Raw genomic sequence first — 20,255 nt, forward strand, 5'->3', positions numbered from 1 at the left:
ATTCCTTAGATGTAGAGCTTATCTTTTACTTAATGGATCAAGGAAACCTAAATCCTACAGCCCCAGAATTGGGAATCACAAGTAATTAGAAGTTTGTTTCTCTTTTGAAACTTTGAAAACTGTACATCTCATCTATAGGGCCATAAAGGACCACACAGGTCAGACTGGGGTTTCCTATATGCAGCAATGGGAACTCAGCCTGATGTTTGCTGTGGCTGTTGTGTCATTTTGCTATTGCAACATTCAGACAGAGCAGATTTGATGCCTATAATCCACGAAAAGCCTCGTTGTATTTATCCACTGATTGGAATCTGCAGCTTTCCGGCCTCTGCTATTGTGGAAGCAAACAAACACATGGCCACACACACATGCCCTTTTGATAATTAATTTTGGAAAATTCATTGTTCCCGGAGGTCATTGTCAAGTGGTCATGCATTATTTATCTAAGGGTTGCTTTTGCCTTGACGTGTGAGGTGTGCGGGATGTGGTGGGCAAAGAAATTATTTTGTAATCCCATCAAAGAATACATTTTGTTTCATATTAATATATTGAGAGTTAAAGCTGAAATTAAAATTACATAATAAAAATGTGAATATACTGCAATATAATCAAAGGCAAATGACTAATGAGTATTTATCATTAAAGTGCAATTAATATTCTGAAAGACATATTCTAACAATAGTATCATATTCCCACTATAAATAAATAAAAGGCCTATTCATGTGGTTCATTAACAGCATTTTAGCAGCTCGCTCTGCTGTCAAAGAGCAACGACTGACAGCGACAACCTACCGTGATCGTGGAAAGTATTCACATGCAGCGAATACTACGATATGATTGGTTCTTGCACTCGGAGGGGGCGCGGCAACGACATTGTTAACTGCTCCCCGATTGGCCGAAGTGTTCCGTCACTCCGAGGAGACCCCGCCGAAGGTAGTCTGAGCGGAGAAAGTGAAGAAGATGGAAGGAGCTGATGTTGTTGTATTGTTGAGGAGATTTATGGAGTAGCGGAGTGATCGCCGTTCTCCCGTCTTGTCGGAACCACAGAGGACTGCGGCACCAGGGGATTAACAGATAGCATGCCCGTAAGTAAACGCCGTTCCCCCCGGTTTACTTGTTGTCGCGCCTTAGCCGAGCTAGCTAACTAGCTAATCTGTGGGCAACCGCGGTGACAGCTCAGAGTCATTCAGCAAAGCCGAGACAGAGCGTGTGTGTGAGGGCGCGGGATTAATTTACACTCTCTGGTGCCGGTTAACTAGTTAAGCTAACGTTTGCCATTGAATTAGCGGCGTGTTGAGACTGAATTTCCAGCTGTGTTAGCGGTTGCCACTGTGTCAAACTAACCGGTTAGCAGCAGCAGCAGCAGCAGAAGCAGCAGCACATAAAGGACACGTTATTAGTTAAAGTAGCCGTTTAATGTTATGTCAAACAGCTGTTGGGAAGACGTCACTACACAAGTTAACGAGCTTTCCATAGCAACCAGTTGCTGTGGTGCTCACATCTGTCATTGAGACTTTGTACCTTTATCCAGTGGAACGTGTGTGTGTGTGTGTGTGTGTGTGTGTGTGACCTCTATAAGACCTTTTCTGGTATACACCTATAAACATAGACCTTCTGAGGACCAGTAGACTCCAGCTATGGGGACCAAAGCCCAGTTCTAATGAGGCAAAACATAATTTCTGATGTCCTGGCTAAGGTTGGGTGGGGGGGACATGTGAATTGTGGGAAGGTTATGGTTATGAATGGGTGTAGGTTAGGGATACGGCTGTCCACAGTGAATGGAAGTCAATGCAAAGTCCTAACAAGAATAACTGCGATAATTTGTGTGTGTTTGTCTTGTCTGTCTGTCTCTGTCTTTCAGGACTGTGTGAAGATGCTTGTAAAGGTGTGTGTGTGTGTGTGTACGTGTGTGTTCTGATATAAACATTGACCTTGTCAGGACCAGTAGACCTCAGGGGGACCAAAGCTTAATTTCTGAGATCCTTGTTAAGGGTAAGTTGTAAAGTACGGTTACGTTAAGGTAAGGGTTAGGCATGAATTGGTCATGGTTAAGGTAAGGGATAATGCTGTGTGTGTGTGTGTGTGTGTGTGTGTGTGTGTGTGTGTGTGTGTGTGTGTGTGTGTGTGTGTGTGTGTGTGTGTGTGTGTGTGTGTGTGTGTGTGTGTGTGTGTGTGTGTGTGTGTGTGTGTGTGTGTGTCAAAAGCAGAATGGTATTTTAGATAATGCGTTGTTAAGATTTTTCTAAATACCATCATGTGATGCAGCTTTCCTCTGTACCACTCAGCAAGTTCAGGGGTTTCCTGTATGAGGGGGGCTGGTGTGTAGCCTTGCCTAAGAGCCCAGTAGCGGTCTTGCTGAGTGAAATGAACTCCTTTACTACTGTACATGTTATCAAACTAGTATTGTTTTGATCTGTGTGTCCTTCACAAAGGCAGAACTTCTGGTGGTGCCCCAGTTATTGTTTAATTAAGATACTATTATTGCCTTGATTCGTTGGCTGACCTTTGTTATACATGCTGTATATCCGTGCTTTTGTTTGACTTTGTCATAAGGGATAGACGGGTTTGCTGGGTGAGGGAACCTGTACTGTTAAAAGTGTTGTCATTAGGGTGTGGATGTGTGTAAGTGCACACATACAAATTATGCACAGGCTTGTTTACGTGTGCCATCCATGGCTGCCTGTATCTCGGGCCTCTTAAATGCGGTTTGACAGTAAAGCCTGCCAGGTCATGGAGAAGGAAGATCGCACTGGCTCTGCTGTCATTCTGCATCATAGCTGGAGTCACCCATGTCTGCAGTTTCATGAGCCATTTGAGCAATGAAAACTGTTTAAATACTTGCCCCTGCTTACACAAACACAGTATAGCACAAATGTATCTTAATGTATACAGCAAAAGTATAATTCTCTAGGCATGAATAACACAAGGTGCTTTGGCATACATTTAGGCCAATGAAAAATTGTGCCAAAAGTGGTAATTGAATGTGAAATTGTAAGCCTGAACATGGATAAATAATGAGAGAGCTATCGAATTATGACAAGTATAGCTGCTTGCCCTGATACAGAGACAAAAGGAGAGAAAACAGGGCAGATGAAAGTGATAACATTGAACAATCTGTATTGTTAATCGTCGGTCTCTTCAGGTTCATTCGCTGCAGCAAGACAGGGAATTGGATGGACGAGAGGAGGGCTGAAGATGCATCACTGGCTTAGAGGCAACGCAGAAGAAAGCGTAGGCTGCTATAAGAGGATTCCTCTCTGTCAGTTCTCTCTGTCTTTCAGCAGCAAAAACCACACACACAAACCAGACTCGGCTGTCATGTCTGCTTAGTTGCAGGCAGTCCTCTGCTATATAAATCTCTGTGTGCACGTGAATATGAAAGAAAACAGAGGCAGAAGAGAAGAACCCCTCTCCTCATCCTCCAAGCTATAAGCGACTTGCTATTGAAGAAGACCTGAGGGGAGAGTAAGATGGGAGACAGTGACATTAACAGGCAGTAACAGGGTCCACCCCATGGCAAGCCAGTGTAACTAAAGAAGATAACAACTCACGGCATGAGAAAGATTTGCTATAAATTTGAGAAAAAATAGCTACAAAAACACTGTGCCAGCTCTTTGCAGGGTCGCCGAACTGAACCTGGAGGTCATGTCTCTATGACACTTACATAACCCTTCCTCCACCTTTACGTGGACACCCCGCACCTCCTCAAAATAGTTCACTTACTGCTTTTGTATCATGTTGAAGGATGCATGTAGTCACCTGCGGAACCTGTTGACAGTTGACAACTGGCTACTTTAGAGATTCCTTTTTAGCAGCGGGGGAAGTGAACGTAGGGGAACCCTGAAAGTTACTGGTTTTGACATTGGTTTGACTGGTTTAACAGTTACTACTAGAGTTGAAACCGCTAATAGTGAACATGTTTGTCCAGGGCTATAACCCATTGATTACTATAGGTTCATTTCAGCATATTTGATCTGTTTTACGGTCCCCAATCTCTGTCTGTAATCAGACTAACCAGTAGTGTTTGTGTGTGTGTGTGTGTGTGTGTGGCTTGTATCCTGCACCACAGGAAAAAGCAGCTGGGGTTAGCTCCGTTGCTCTAAAACCACCCACTTCATCTTTCTCTCCCCTTTTATTCCCTCCCACATTCAAGCCTTCATTGTTATTGGCCCACTCACTTCCTGAAAAAAGAAGGTTCCAAAGAATATGTGTAATAGGAAGTGAGGTAATCAGCAGGGAGGGGTGTGTATGTGTGTGGCTGTCCCTCTCTTAATTCATTTGATCTTGGACTTGCTTCAAGTCTCTCTCCACCGGCCTTCTCCCGACAGGTATGTTCTCACTAGTCCTCTGAGCGGTGAAGGAAGTTCTGTGTGTTGATAGTCCTGTTGTTTTCATAGTAATCCATGTGAAGGCATCGGTGTTGTATTGTGTGTTTGTCTCAGGTTTTTTGCAGTAACTCTGTAAGGATATGCACGCTTAGACATGTCGTTGTTGGAGAAAAATAAGCTTGTAAGACCGCCAGTCGTGAGTGTGTGTGTGTTTGTGAGCGAGTGACAGAGGCGTGGGTGTAAATTCAGAAGGAATGAGTTGTCAACTTTAGCTAGCTCACAGGAACAGGTTTTGTCAAACCAGACATTGAATAAACACACTTGCATGACACGCACACACACTTGCATGACACCTCTGTCGTCACTCCTCGGCAAGAAGTTGGACTTTGCATTGTTGGAAAAACTCAGCTAGGCTCATAAAAACATTGGTTAGACTCACTTCTCCAACTTGCTCAGATCACACCAAGGCGTGTGTTTCATTATCGTTACTGATCGTCCGTGTTTCTCAGAGCCTGGGAGGTTTCCAGGGGCAGAGCAGATAGAAACAAATGAACCCTCCTTATTTATCGACCCATCCGTCTCTCCTCCCTCGAGTTATTCATCCTTTGGGTCGTTACACATTCCTTTTATCCTGCATCTCTCCATTTATTCCAGCCTCTATTCATTGAACCATTGATCTCGGTTTTATTCATCCTCTGGTGCATCCTACCTGTCCCTCTCCTCCATTTATCATCTACATGTTAACCACCTCACTGGTTTGTAACTTGTGCCTGTCGAGCCTGCTCAGCCACTTATCCCTAACACTGGTTTATTCATGTATGTGTGTGTTTCTGCTGTTAATGTGGTTGAGCTGCACAGAAGCAGTCGACCAGCTGCTGCGTTTGTGCTCTCTCAGGCTTATATTGATTTCTGCAATGATCCGTCTTTAATGACATAGAGACGTCTAACAGAAGATAAACAACTGCCAAATACCATAATTATGCTCTTTCGTATAATCCCAGGGAAATTAGTTTTCTATATTTTTCTCCACCAGTTGCTTGTGTCTGTCTGCAGTCTGTCAATAGAGCCAAGACATTTTAGAGACAGGGTTTTATGTGCTGTTGCCACTTTCTTTTCAGACATTATAATACATTTTTTAGACAGAATCATTGCTTTGCTCTTTGAAAAAATAATCTTCAGAGTATAACATTCAAATGTAAAACTGATTTTAAAAAAAACAAAAACATTTTTAAACCTTTATTGCTCACACCCACAATGTTGCTGGCCATCATCTTCATCACATTTTGGGCACATTGCTCCATTTCTGTATTATCATTACTTGTTGCTCAGTGCGTCAGTGGCAGAAATGTATTGCTTCAGCCACACGTGCATATAAGTACATCACCCACTGCTCTATGGGGTTAATAGTGTTTAAAAAACTGCACAGTAAGTCATTTAATATAGATAATTGTCTATGGATGGTAACATAGCAAATCACATTATCTTTCTAATTAAACAAGGTTTCCAATTAGTTAAATTCACATTTACCTGGTGAAAAATAACTGTATGGTACAATCCAGGGTGAAGGCAATAAATTAGCCACTACTTCTCTATTGTTGTTTTTTATGGCCTTGTAAGTCTTATGACCTTCTATTATTCCTCCTATTTGATAGGACAGAGAGACAGTTTTTAGTGGTGAATGGGGGATGACATGCAGCTACGGGCCACAGGCTGGAATCGAACCCGGGCCACTGCAGAGACTTATAGCCTCATGGGGCAGCAGCTCTACCAGGTGTGCTGTTATGTTGCTTTTTTAACCACCATAACAGCTCACAGTGTCAAAAGGTTGCTTTTAATCATAATTTGTTCCCACCCTCTGCATGTATGAACCTAATTTTTAAAACAAAATATATCTCCAAATATTTCACACGGGTATGGCTGGTAGCGTTACAGTCGGCTGCTGATTTGGTCCTCTGGGATCTGATATTGATGACATGCCCCAGACGCCAGCGTGGGCAGAGCTGATGGGTTAAATGTGACTATGTAGGAGGAGAACCCATCCCCTTACAAGACTGACTCATCCAGGCTAATCACAGCCTTTTATAGTTTTTTTTTATTCAGTAAACCTCCCCTTAAAATGCACATGCTGGCTTTAGATTTTGCTGTCCTCCTTGTTGTCTTCACGAGCATGAAAGAGCAGTACGACAGAACGTCACAAAGGACCAATTTCTCTAAATGGTGGCTATTCCACTTTATAATCCTTACCCATTTCATGAGTCACTGGCTCCCCTCCCCCTGTCATTCCTGTCATTGGTACAGTCCATAAATAGACACCTGGCTGCTGTTGAGAGACCATGCAACAAAATCGTGTGAAATAAATCATTTGGATGTGTGAACGTCTGATTACCCGGCAGGAAAGATGGGAAGAGGCTTGTGTGTCTGTGTGTGTTTGTTTGTTTGTGTGTATAGATATATGGATATGATATGAATACATGTGGACATGTAAATATATGTGCATGATGTTTTGTTTACTGTGTTAATACTGTTCACAATGAAAGGATGCAAACCTGTGTGTGTGTGTGTGTGTGTGTGTGTGTGTGTGTGTGTGTGTGTGTGTGTGTGTGTGTGTGTGTGTGTGTGTGTGTGTGTGTGTGTGTGTGTGTGTGTGTGTGTGTGTGTGTGTGTGTGTGTGTGTGTGTGTGTGTGTGTGTGTGTGTGTGTGTGTGTGTGTGTGTGTGTGTGTGTGTGTGTGTCATCCAGCAAGCAACGTGCTGGTATTGGAAGAGTTTTAATAGGTGGAAGTAAGCCATCTTCAACCCCAATGGGAGCACATGTTTCTGCTTGAAAAGTGTGCACATAGAAGGACTTGTTCCTCCCTCACTGTTTTTTTCAGCTTTTGTTGCTAGACACACTAAACATGGAGTTCGTTACTGCATTCAACTTCCAATTTAGCCTTGTACTCTCAGTTTCAGAGCGCCGGCACAGACATGACTGACATTCATCAGTCATGCAAAGGGATGGTGTCTTCGTGCAGAAAGCATTCTGTAGGTCTATGGTCAGTCTGTTGCAAACAGAGTCAATTTGACCTCAGTATACTGGAAGACGCTACTTTATTCATCAGTTATTTGTTTAATCTTTTGAATATCGAATTGAATGTTGTCCTTTGTTTACCTGGGCCAGTTTCGCCAGGTTAGCAGCTCTAGGTATGTTAATGTTGTTTGTCTGTTGTTGTGTTGTCTGTTTGGTGATCAGGCAGTTGACCTCTTCAGACCAAACTGAATTAGATTCAGAATTTGAAGATTTGTTGAGGTATTGGTGATGATGAAAACAACCATTGTTTGGACCTCAACTTTTATTCATCTTACAGTGTAGTTTTCCTTACAGCCTCATATAACTGCTGTTGTTGAACACCCAATCAAATCTATATGTTTTTTTGTTCATCAAAATTTAATTTTCAATCGATTTTGTTGATTAGCTCAATTCGTAATAAGGGATGACTTTTATTGTTGGATTACATAATTTTATCATCATTTTCATAATTTACGTTACTGTTTATCAAAATGTATCAAAACTATTCTCATATCTTCACCAGATTGTATGATTGTATAAAATATTAATACTCTAATAAGCTATATTTGTATAGCACTTTTCTCAACATAGTTACAAAGTGCTTCAGAAAGGGATAATAGCAATCAAATTAAAACATTAAGGGACATAAATTCAAATTTACTTGGATACTAAACCTTTAATACAAAGAAACTTTTAAGAAGTTTTGGACTCATCACCATATTTGTATGTCTTTTATAATTGCAACAATGTGAACTTATGAATGATTTAGCACACATACACACAGGCCTGGTTAATAGCCTCATTAATAAATCCTGCAGTAATGGCATTAATTGACCACAGAATATGTAAGAGAAGATGGAGTAATATTGGAGTGTCCTTTGGAGTGTAGTGCAGTAGAGTGTGTAGAAGATGAAGGAGAGGAGGCAGACAGCATCAGTCCTGGGGATGGATGGCAATTGACATCAGAAATAACAAAAACAGGGATAAAGGAAGATCATTTCACATCGACTAAAGCTAAAGCAGTTATGAGCCTGTCTTCCTGTCTGTCTTTGTTCGAAGACGTCGGAACAGCACAGCCTATTCAACAAGCATCTAAATTCTGCTGTGCCACAGTCTTGTTTTCTCATCAGTGAAATCAGCCGGGAGTCTCTGTGTGGGTGATTTTTCGATTTGCCAGCCTGAGTTGAGAATAGGTTAGGTACTCGCTGCAGAGGTGTGTGTCTGTGATAGGGAATCAGGAGGAGAGTGAGGGGGAAGGGGAGACTTGTGCTTCTTTAAGTATTGACTTGATGCCTGGAGCGTATACAGTTACATTTAACCACTGCCATGGGATTGTTTGATATAACATTTTTATCAGGTCCCAAAATAATGGAAAGCTAACAAACATGGAAGGAGCCTTGTTCAAGCTGTAAATGCTTGTGTGCGAGAGGGGAGGGTGAAATTGCACTTTATTTTTTCTATGCGTCAATAATTAAGTGAACTGTGTTTTAACACACTTTTTCTTTCTCAGGTAGAGGTGACTCCACTTCAGATGAGGGAACATGTTGGCTATGGACCAAGGAGTAGTGGAGGACTGGCTGTCAGAATTTAAGGTACTGATTCATTGTGTGTGTCTGTGTGTGCTTATGTGTGTAAAACTGTGTACCCATGATCAGTATGCAGTATGATCTCTGCTGCTGCCTCTAATCATTGGCAGAATGTCTTTCACACGCACATAGTCGCTTTACTGCTGCTTCCTATCCCAGAAAAATGCACACTCCTACTCAAACATAAGAACTCACCGATACTCACCAGGCTCGCTGAAGTGTAATCATAATAAAGGAGATTTTCCTGTTTGAACGTATGATGAGTGATCTGTTGTCAGTGACGCTGAGCTCTAAATGCAGCTTCTTTAAACATTATTGTCATTTTGGAGCATTCGGCCTGCATTTAAAGTAGACACTGTGTGTTTCTATATTGCTTACTTTCAATTATGTTTATTTGTGGCATTCACCAGCAGTCCTACTCTTAGGCAGATACCTTACGTTGATATCTTAGTATCCTGGACTTGATGTGAATCAAGCAAAACTAATGCCAAGTTTGAACAGATCACGGTTATCACGTTTTTTTTTTTATACTGTTGAAACTCAAATCAGGTGTGTATCAAATTTCAAATATTTGTGTGTGTTTCAGACCCTCCCTGACAGTGCCGTGTCCACCTACGCTGCCTCTCTGAGAGAGAAAGGTTCCCTGGTTCCTGCACTCTACAAGGTCATCAGAGAGAACTACAGCGATGTATGTACACTCACTATAAGCTAACCTTTCACCAATATCTTTGAGTATATTTTACACACTCCTGATTAAATTGTGTTCTTTTTGTCCTTTTTGGTTTATGAATCTGTCTCACTGTCCAACACAATGTTTTCCATCCTGACATTTTTGAGGAACCATTAATGTCAAATACAAAATTGATTGGAGTTGCAGTAGAAATTGTAATCTGTGTAATTTTGTAGACTGATGCGATGTTACCTTTTTGGGTCGTCTTTCCTCCCCAGTTGCTGGAGCCAGTGTGTCACCAGTTGTTTGAGTTTTATCGGAGTGGTGAACCGCAGCTGCAGCGTTTCACGCTACAGTTCCTGCCAGAGCTCCTGTGGAGCCTCCTGTCCGTCAGCGCAGCCAGAGACCCCCACAACTCCGGCTGCATCGAGGCCCTGCTGCTGGGCATTTATAACCTGGTAGGGGAGAGGACAAAGTGTGTGTGTGCATGTGTTACATTTACAATATTCATATCAGAGCTGATGCTAGAGGACAGCAGTTCTTGTTATTAACAATAAAATGTTTTCAGTGTGATAAGTGCTAAGTAAAGAAAAACACTAGAAATAACCATGATCATTAGTAAATGTAATCATGCAGTTTCAGAAGCAGGGACTTAGCCACAAAGCTATTTATGTGATCTGCATCATTTGTTTAAACGATTACATTCCGGTGTTTCTGCCTTGTTACACAGCTATATATGGACAGTGAGAGGAAATACGGGTTAGAAAGGGAGGAATTGAAACTATGATTTTGCAAACAATTTGCGGAAAGCTTTAGGACATCTGCAAGAAGCAACCTATACAAAGAGATGGCAGCCCTAGTAATTATTAAAGTGTGTTGAGTCCCATTTTCATCCATTTCAGCAGTGGATGTTCTATCAGCAAAGTGCAGTGTCCTCTAACTTCCTCTCTGAATAGCAGAATAGGTCAGCTGTCAGTCAACACACTGGCTGGCTCCCATTAATCTATTTGACATTAACATGCACACAGGGGACACCAAAACCCTGGGGTTTTGTGCTTGTGTTTTTCACTCAACACACACACACACACAAATATCATACACACACGCACCAGCAGACTGAGTGGGGAAGCGCAGACCCTGAGGTCCACACACAAATGGCCACATACAACACATGAGGGTGCTTGAAGAGATAAGCACATGCTCTTCAGAGCTTCAGAGGTTCAGGGCACACTTTAGTTTTTCTTGCTCACTGAAACATTTTTCTTTGTCGTCCTCTTTTTCTTTCACAGGAAATAGTTGATAAAGATGGACAGAGTAAAGTGTTGTCTTTCACGGTCCCTTCCCTCTCCAAGCCCTCAGTGTACCACGAGGTGAACAACACACACAAATGCCCACTGATCTTTTAATTAGCTTTTGCACAATTGTTAAGTGTAACCACTTTTTTTTTGTCCACCTCTAGCCTTCAGCCATTGGCTCCATTGCTCTTACAGAAGGGGCTCTTGCCAATCACGGGCTGAGCAGGGTGGTGTACAGCGGGCCACACCTGCAGAGGGAGATCTTCACAGCACAGAACAGGTAAGAGGCATGATGGGCGCACTTATGTAAAGTTTTCAGGGCAAGTGGCTACGTGTCGGCAGGGAGAAAATTGTGCTGGTTTTGAAATGGGTGGATTGGCAACATTCTAAACAGGCAGACTGGCTTAGATGTGGCTGCAAATACCAAGCAGACCACTAAAATAGAAAAACATGTCTGACGGAGATGCTGAAGAATGCAGAAATCTTACAAACACAGCTTTCTCCCACGTGTACTTGTCAAACTGCTTGTTTTCTGCCAATTTGTAAAGCTTGAGCACAAGGACTTGGTGATACTTCTTAGTCCAGATGCTGTTTTATTGCAGTTATAAGCAGATACACTGAGCCATAAATCCCTCATTAATTTTGAATGAATAATTAACTTTAGAAGAAACAACCACAGTTAATGTGGTTGATTGAAGTCTTGTCTCATGACGGTCGGTGACTCTTATCCTCACTATCAGGTTTTTATGGTTATGGTGAGTTTAGCCAATTATTTACCGTATGATGTGATCGCGTCAGTAATGGCCTGTGGCAGTTGTCTTTGCTTTGTTGCATTTATAGTTGTTAGATCTCTGTTAGGCTTTCTTAAATTCATGTAATGAGGCTGCACTGTAGCTGAACTATGGAGGTCTGAATACTATTTTCTTATTCTGTTTTAGACCGACTAAAAATAGGCGATCAATTTTTTATCTTCAGCTGTAAGATTTCTGTGACGAAAACAGGTCTGGATGTTTTTTAAGATCGTGCAGAGATAATATTTGAGTCTCTTTGTTATTTTTTTTCCCGGGGTGGGGTTATTTATATCTAAAGTATTGTTGGCAGCATAACTGGATGACTGGTGGAGAGATTTTAAGTGTGTGATTGTGTTGTTTAGGTTTGATGTGCTGACCTTCCTGCTGCTGTGCTACAACGCTTCTCTCAGCTACATGACCCCCATCTCCCTGCAGTCCCTCTGCCAGCTCAGCTCCAGGTAAAACACACATGGCCTCGACTTATCAGAGGGGTCACTTTTTCATTAGGACTCAAGGACTTAATATCTGCAAACAAACACACACTCTCATTCCATGGTATGTGACCTTTGTGTCACTTTCTTGTTTGCTGATGTTTTTAAAGACAGAAGTTACACACACACACACACACACACACACACACACACACACACACACACACACACACACACACACACACACACACACACACACACACACACACACACACACACACACAGTTTTGCAAGCACTTGCTTATCTGATCCTCTTATAGACTTGGCTGCCAGTGAGAGCCAAGGTACAGCTATTCTGCAAAGAGCTGTGATGTATACACACCCCAGTTCTGTGATTTTGGTAATCTGCCAACTGCATCTGAGCATTGGTCTGATAAGTACAGAGCTAAACAGAAGTCAGTGGCTATGATTTCCCCTCAACAGTTTCCTGTGTATCAGCTACATGTAGTATATAGCAGCTTCTATAACTTCAAATGTTCAGGTGCTGCCTCAGTTTTAGTTGTATCCTCTTTGTTTAACTTGTATAATACCAACTTGAGTGTGTATCTGTTTATCTGTGTGTGTTTGTTTATGTGTGTGTTTGTGTGCCCGCTTGTTTATAATCAGCTATTATTTTCTCATTATTGAGTTTTATATTCATTGCAGCCGCAGGGGGAAGTAAATTGCTGTAATGGCGGGGGAGCCAAGTGCCTCCGTGGTGTGTTTTTTTCCTGTTTGATGCTTCCCTGTTTCACTTATACAAGCTTCTCTATTGTTTTGTTTGTTGTTTTTTTGGTCGTCCTCCAGGGTGTGTATATGCGGTTATCCACGGCAACAGATGCGGCGCTACAAAGGTATTAGCACGCGGCTGACAGTCACGTCGGAGTTCCTGGTTCAGCTCATCACAGGCATACACTACGCTTTGTGAGTGCACACTCATGCCTTCATACACAACCAACACTGTTCAACTTTTAACCTTCCATGTCTTACGTTTCTTCAAGTCTCTGTCTGTAATGCAACAACATCTTGTCCATGTGCCCTGTCTCTGTGGCAGTGTTTGTTTGTTTTTCTTATTGTGTGTACCTGTTCAAAAGAGGTTAGATTGAAACAGTAGTTGAGGCTGCACACTTCATTTTGACTGGTGCCTGCTGTCTCAGTCAGTGTCTAACAATATTACTTGTGTGTGTTTGTGCCCATGTGTAGCTGTAATGGGGAAGTTGAACTGGGATCCAAATCACTGGATGACGTTCTGTATCGAGCCCAGCTAGAGTTGTTCCCTGAGGCTCTACTGGTAGGTGCAGTAAAAATGTTCTGTGTGTGTGTGTGTGTGTGTGTGTGTGTGTGTGTGTGTGTGTGTGTGTGTGTGTGTGTGTGTGTGTGTGTGTGTGTGTGTGTGTGTGTGTGTGTGTGTGTGTGTGTGTGTGTGTGTGTGTGTGTGTGTGTGTGTGTGTGTGTGTGTGTGTCATGTGATTTAGATGCACATGCTGGCCTGGGGTTTTGATTCATGCCCAGCACACTATGCTGTATTGTGTGTGTGTGTCAGAGACTGCGAGCACAGTGTAATCCCACTAGATTATTTACATGCTTTCCTCTCTGCTCTGTTAAGCTGTAATCCTTGAGGCCCAGGGAGTAGAGGATTGAACCTGAGCTCACAGTATTACTACACAAGTCAAGGTGTACCCCTCCACAACCATCAAAATACTCGACCCTTTGATTCACAATCATGAAAAAAAAAAAATAATTCTATGAAATAAAACAGATTTTTGGATAAATGCCATGACTATATATAGACTAGTGCAGAAGGGTTCACATTTCACTTTTGTCCAGTGTGTTTGTTTTTTTTTGCTGTGGAACGCACCAGGTGGCTGCTAGCTTAGCATAACTACGTTGTTTCCGTCATGAGACCATAAGTTACAGCTGCACAGACAAAAGACATATTGTGTGGTGATTATGATGCTGTCTACCTCATGTTACGCTATCAACTGTTACATGATCATTGGTGCCGCTCGAGAATGTCCAGCGAGGTTATTATCACAACTTATGAAATAGTGTTATATAGAGCTAAGCCTTTTTGTTGATCTTATTTCACTAGTTGGCGTAACTCTGTTAGGTTGCGCCCCACAGCTATTATATGTTTTCACTGTTGCAAGGGCCCAGCCGGCAAATCTGTGAACAGACACTTTTGTTTAAGCAAGATGAAATATATGGTATTGAAATTTCATACTAATATGCAGCAGCTGATGGTGAAGTGTGAAAAAATTCCAACACAGAAATGATCCCATTTTGAAAAACCCTTATATTTAAATATACTATGAATGGATGACATGGAGCTGCACGCTAAAATCAATGGAAATGAAGTTCCTTGTAAGACCTTTTTAAAATAATGATTTCAGAAAGTTGGTAATGAGCAGTGGCCCTTAATGAGAACAACTGCATAAAACTGCCACTGCATCTCTCAAGTGTCAGACTGCACTCAATACCAGGTTTACAAAAAATGTTTTCCTACATCCGCTTTTACATTATCAGCTCCAAGCACAGTCTACTTGGGTATTGTAAATGTTTAAAGGGATAGTTCACCGAAAAATGAAAATGCACTCATCTTCAACTCACCGCTATGCCGATGGAGGGGCGGGTGAAGTGTTTGAGTCCACAAATGTGAAATTAGCATAACTGGCCACTTTTAACATTGTTTGTGCTTCTCCTTGCTCTCAGGTGGGCAACGCCATCAAGTCGTCGATGCACGGTGCTGCACTGAAGAGCAACAACAAGGAGGGTGCACGAAGTATCCAGGTGGAGATCACTCCAACCTCCTCCAGGATCTCCAGAAATGCTGTCACCTCCCTCTCTATCAGGGGACACCGCTGGAAGAGACACGGTGAGACACATATACAAAAAGCAAGGCGAGATTATGTAGGGACGTATCTGTTGAAGCTCAGTTTACTTGCAGATGAGAGGAGCTCACGCACACATTTCACATTTTCTGTAAACATTTTTTTTGGTCATATTTTAATCGGGTAAGAAAAGGAAGAGAATTGTTTGACTGAAGAAAAGTCCAAGCCAAAGGAGAGAGCAAGAGGTTTAGATCACTTCATTTCATCACATCATTTCACCGGCCTGAAGTCATTGTGTTCAAGTGTTGTCTTTCACTCCATAGTTTGCCTTTACTAAGCTTGCTAGTCGGTGCTGTCAACTTTATTAGGACCCCTCTAATTCAAGTTGAAGTTGAAGTAGAAGTTGGAGGCAGTACAGAGACAGATGAGCATTCGCAGTTTGAGGACAAGTGAAAAAAGGACAAGGACGAGACAGATTCAACACAGCACATGAACCAAGTTTGAAAGATAAAAAAGAAGAATAGACGAAAACAGAGAGTAAGTAGCGTATGAATAGTATTCTACACAGATGAGCTGCAGTGTGCAGTACACACTTTTATACTGAACATGTTGTGTCTTGTGTTGTTTGAACTCTATGACAAAGAAAATATAATATTTAAATAACTGTAGAACAGAAGAAACGTTATCATTGACTTCAAAGAGCAAAAAACAAGAGGGTCTGTATGTTTAGAATTAAGAGTCACACTCAGTTTTTCTCAGAGTGCAGATAAAACCGGTAAATTACAGCTTTCAGCTTGTTTAATGAGTGGGTTTTTATCTCCAACCTAACTCCCCCTTTTCATCTCATGGATCCCGTTCATTAGTGCCCCTATCAGAGCTGCATAACACTTTTGTTATAAGCAGATGATGGAAGAAAAGGCTATTAGATATTAATTCAAGTAGAGGTGAGGGGTGACAGAGTAGGAAGTGTGATTCCATTCAGATACTGTTTTCATTTTCATCTCCATGTAGCATGTATTTTGACCATGTTATGTTCTGATCACTATGATTTTTGTCTTTATTTTTTTCTGTCATTACATTAATTACCTCTGTGTGTCTTGTGTTAATGTGGTCATGTGTGCCTGTGCACATGGCCGTCTTTTTGTTTTTCATGTATGTGTGCATGATGTGTGTTTCTGTCCGACTGTGTGTGTGTGTGTGTGTGTGTGTGTGTGTTTGTGTGTGTTTATATATGTGTCTATGTATTCTTCCATTACCCATCCATACTCCCCCACCACCAGAGTCCCAGGAGGTGAGTGTAGACAGTGAGGCTGCGCTTGGGGGTGTTGCCATCCCCGAGATCAGTGTGACAGGCGTGGGCGGCGAGAGAATGGCCAACGGAGACTCCCTAAGGCAGCGCCCTGACGGTCGCACTGGGCCCGATGGCGACATTATGAGCACCACCTCCGAGGTCAGCGTGGACCCCCGAGGTCACGACTCCGGCACACGGGGTCAGGAGGTCAGGAGGCAGAAGTCTGTGAGGCGATTGGTGGAGAATGAGGGTTCTGGGACGGCCTCCACAGGGAGGAGTCAGTACTAAGGTCCTGCCCCTCCTTCCCCCTGCCCCACTCCTGGGGTAACCTAGGTAACGTGTGTGCAGGCGTTGTCTGAACCTGCATGATGACTTGCCCCTTCACCTTTTTTTTGCACTGGGCTCCATCACCTTCTCTTCACCTAACTGCACTATTCCTCTCATCTGTCTATTCGATGTCATTCATTCATTCACTCTCTCCTTTGTGGCTATAGCTTCCTCACGAAGACCTCCTGCTGAGATTCCCTAAAATCTAATTATTTAACATCTAACAGAATAACGGATCAATAACCTAAAAAAAATGCATAATAATGAAATATACTTGGCTGAATCTTATAATAAAAATGCGAGTTTAAGGCTACTATTAAAAGCAGAACATCAGTTAAACAAGGAACATAAACTGCAGGTAAAAAAGGAGGTTTATGAACATTTTGCAATAAATTCGACAGCCTGAGGTCTCTGATAACGGAAAGGCCTCATGACCTTGAATCAGAAAACCCGTATGTCTCTGTTAGCAGCACCAGGAGCCTATGATCTTACAACACGGTTAAAAGATCTGTCACCTGGGTTTTATTGGGTTATCCCTTGGCCCTTAGAGCACACGTGGTACGCCTCGACACATCACTCCTGGGTTGCACCTGGAGACAGATCACTTCCTTCCGACCGGTAGCCAGAAACCAAGGAGTGATATGCAGGTCCTGAATTATTTGACGCAAAAGCTTGTCACATTATAAAATGTAAACTTGAATCCAGTGACTCCTGCCCTGGTCTGAACAGGCTCAATCTGACCGTGAAAAGAAAAGTATAGGACCTGTCTATCAGTGTGTTTACTGGTGTTCTGTTACAAAGATAGATCAAATCAGAAGGGTGTATTTGTGCATAATGGGGGTGGTTGGCTATTCAGATGGGCGTGGATGCGCGCCCTGAAGAAAGCAGGAAACCCATTTATGTGTGTGTCTGTAGAGTTTGTGAAGAGGTAAGTGTTTCAGGTGCACTTGTTTGTGTCTCTGTTTTACCTTCTTTTACTTTCCCTCTGTGGTCTTTCCCAAGCTGATGCTCTCAGACACTGTCCTCTCCTCTGACAATAAATCACTGATTCTCTCGGATGCTTCTGGTTATTGTAACTTTTGCTGGACTGGATCTTACATTGTCTCTTCTGGGGTGGCAAGATGTGGCTGATAGCTGAGGTTACATTGTGAAGGCGCCACCTGCTGGACAGTAAAAGAGCTCCCCTGTCATCCAGCCATACTTTGATACAAAATAGTGCATATATAATTTTAAACAGTGTAATCTGAATCATGATTTGATTGGATCTTTGGGGCTGGATGACAGATGAGATAATTATATTTTTGTCTGTTCCTGTTTTTCATTTTATTGCCTGTTTTGTGTCCGTCCGTCTGTCCGTCTCACAGACGCAGTGGATCTGGGTTCCCCGGATGAGCTGATGGACATTTCAGAGGTGGATGAAGGGGTGTGGCCAGGTGGGGTCGGGCCTGACATGACCCCACCCACCATCACTATCAGCAACAGCATCACAACGTTGAACCTGGGCGCCAAGGCCATGAAGAAGTGTCGTCTCGGCGGTCGCAACAGCAAGGACAAGGAGGCGGGGCCTCTAACAACAGGCCGGGCTGCCAGTGAGAACACAGAGCTGTCTTTCAAGCGACTGACGCTCACATCCAGCCAATCAGTGCCCAAAGCGGGAGCTCTCACCAGCCTGACGCGCACCGCCAGCGCCGTCTTCTCTCGCTCATTCGAGCAGGTGGCCAGCGGCAATGCCCCTCCCTCCAGCAACCACAACACCTCTGACGCTGGTCGCTACTCCTGCATCCTGCAGGAGGAAGGGCTAGGGTACTTGAGTCCAATGCCAAACCACACGCAGCGCTCTCCCAGCATCAGCGTGCACCTTGGCACTGACCTCTGAACCCTTTAAGAATCCTGTCGACATGAACCCTCGCCTGTGATCCTGGGACCCTGTACCTGTGACCTGGAACTCCAAGCCATGCCAACTGCAAAAGAACCACAAAGACAAACACAAATGCTCAAACAGTCCCACTGTTTTCCTCTATTGCTCCACTTTAACGTCTCTGATTCTGTGTGGTGTAAACCAGCCTGCTGTCTCGCTCAGACATCCAGAGCACCATCATATCCCTCCGCTCCCCTCCTTCAGCGAGGTCGACTCGTCTGGGTCTGATGTAGGCGGGATGTCCGCGATACCACTTCCACAGTGCACTTTTCTGTGAAGTTTTTCCAGTACAGAACTGCACTCTCCTACAGAGCAGCCTGTTGTGAAAGGGTTGCACCTAAAACTCGTTACTAAAAACTGTGGGAAAGTATTTTAATTGGCATTTGTTGCCCTGCATGGCTTTTCCATACATCCATCCTGAGCCTGCCCAGGTTTGTCAGAGGGAAGATGTTGAGTATGTGTGTGTATGCTTGAGTGTGTGTACTGTACAGTATGTATGTGTATATATGTTTTTAGAATAAAAGGCTGCTGATTGATACAGTGATTAAGGTATGATTCTCCGATCGGAAACAAGTGTTTCTACTTCTTATAAAAAACGTATCCTCTTCCATAGCAATACAAATTTCTCCTGTTCAGTGTTTTCCCTTATTTTTGGGAAGACCACCCAAGCTCCCTCTGTTCCCCGCCTCTATTTTGGTCAACAGTTTCAGCTGTGCTTCTTAAAAGAAAGTTCCATCACTAGATAATCAAACTAGTGTGATAAGAATGGGTTCTTCATGTTTACACTTGCACAGTATTCTCATCGTTATGGAGAAGCAATATTTGTGTCCTTCCCTCTGGTTCCTCTAGCACCTTCCTGACTTGCTGTGTACTTGAACAATAAAAATCCAACTTCTGATGAATGACGAGGATGTTTTTCAAGTGGGGGGACGATGTGTGTGTGTGTGTGTGTGTGTGGCTTGTTAAGTATTGAATTTTGCACTTGACAGAGTGTTTTCAACTTTGGTATTTTCTTATGAACAAAAAGAGGTGTGACTCTCACCTGTGGCGTTTCCCTGTGAGAGGAATAGAAAAAGAGATGCTTTGTTGCTCTGTTCGCATCTTAAAGATCCAGAAAATATTAAAACCCAACACTCAACCTATCTGCAGAGATATAAAATAATTTGATTCATCAGAGTGAAGTTGTGTTGGCTCATTTAAAACTGTAATGGAACCTGTGCTTTCTGCAGTGGGAAATTTTTGTTTGGGGGCGGGGGGCAGTTTCGGGGCAACAAGGCATCTTCCCTCACTTCAGATCTACCCAGCATTCCAGATGTTGGTCATACTTTGGTGATGTGTTTCCTGTGTCCTACCTTGTTTTTCACCACTTCTCTCGTACCAAAAGAAAAGGAATGAAACTCTACCAATCGCCTTCGTTTGGTGTCCTGAATCAAACATCCATGCTGCCCGCCACCCTCAAGCAAAACTGTATTCTGTCGTCTGTGTACCAGAGCTGTCAAGTGTCCATTGCTTGGTGGGACACTAACAATCATCGTGTTTCTGTTCTGGAGTTTCTAGAATGTGAATGGGTAAGCTCTTGTACTGCAGTTTCTTTATATTGGCCTTTCATTTGTCTGACATAACTCAACTGCCACAACGTCTGGGAATAAAGTGTTTCTATATTTCACGTGTGTGCTCGCACTTATTTTTCTTCGTCTGCC

The 20,255-nt window shown here is 42.9% G+C and overlaps 1 protein-coding gene across 3 annotated transcripts; it reads left to right on the forward strand.

Moving 5' to 3' along the window:
• Positions 1–920: 920 nt before the first annotated feature.
• fam126a (family with sequence similarity 126 member A) lies at positions 921–20,221 on the forward strand. 3 transcript variants are annotated; one of them, XM_035182780.1, is made up of 12 exons: positions 921–1,085; positions 8,887–8,968; positions 9,549–9,650; positions 9,911–10,090; positions 10,922–11,002; positions 11,092–11,207; positions 12,081–12,176; positions 12,996–13,112; positions 13,392–13,479; positions 14,901–15,063; positions 16,300–16,643; positions 18,002–18,139. In XM_035182780.1, exons 2-11 carry the CDS (start codon positions 8,918–8,920, stop codon positions 16,596–16,598), a joined length of 1,293 nt encoding a protein of 430 aa, XP_035038671.1. In that variant the 5' UTR covers positions 921–1,085; positions 8,887–8,917; the 3' UTR covers positions 16,599–16,643; positions 18,002–18,139. The 3 variants fall into 3 exon arrangements, with proteins under 3 accessions (XP_035038671.1, XP_035038669.1, XP_035038670.1); XM_035182778.2 differs by lacking the exon at positions 16,300–16,643 and having other exon boundaries at positions 18,002–20,221; XM_035182779.2 differs by lacking the exons at positions 921–1,085; positions 16,300–16,643 and adding an exon at positions 4,248–4,328 and having other exon boundaries at positions 18,002–20,221.
• Positions 20,222–20,255: the final 34 nt, after the last annotated feature.

This window comes from Hippoglossus stenolepis, chromosome 17 (genome assembly GCF_022539355.2).
Source record: "Hippoglossus stenolepis isolate QCI-W04-F060 chromosome 17, HSTE1.2, whole genome shotgun sequence".
NCBI classification, from domain to species: Eukaryota; Metazoa; Chordata; class Actinopteri; order Pleuronectiformes; family Pleuronectidae; genus Hippoglossus; species Hippoglossus stenolepis.

Coding starts and splice junctions, on each gene's coding strand:
- fam126a (XM_035182778.2), top strand. CDS start 8,918: ATGTTGGCTATGGACCAAGGAGTAGTGGAGGACTGGCTGTCAGAATTT. Junction 11,003..11,091: donor AGCCCTCAGTGTACCACGAG/GTGAACAACACA, acceptor GTCCACCTCTAG/CCTTCAGCCATTGGCTCCAT. Junction 12,177..12,995: donor CTCTGCCAGCTCAGCTCCAG/GTAAAACACACA, acceptor GTCGTCCTCCAG/GGTGTGTATATGCGGTTATC.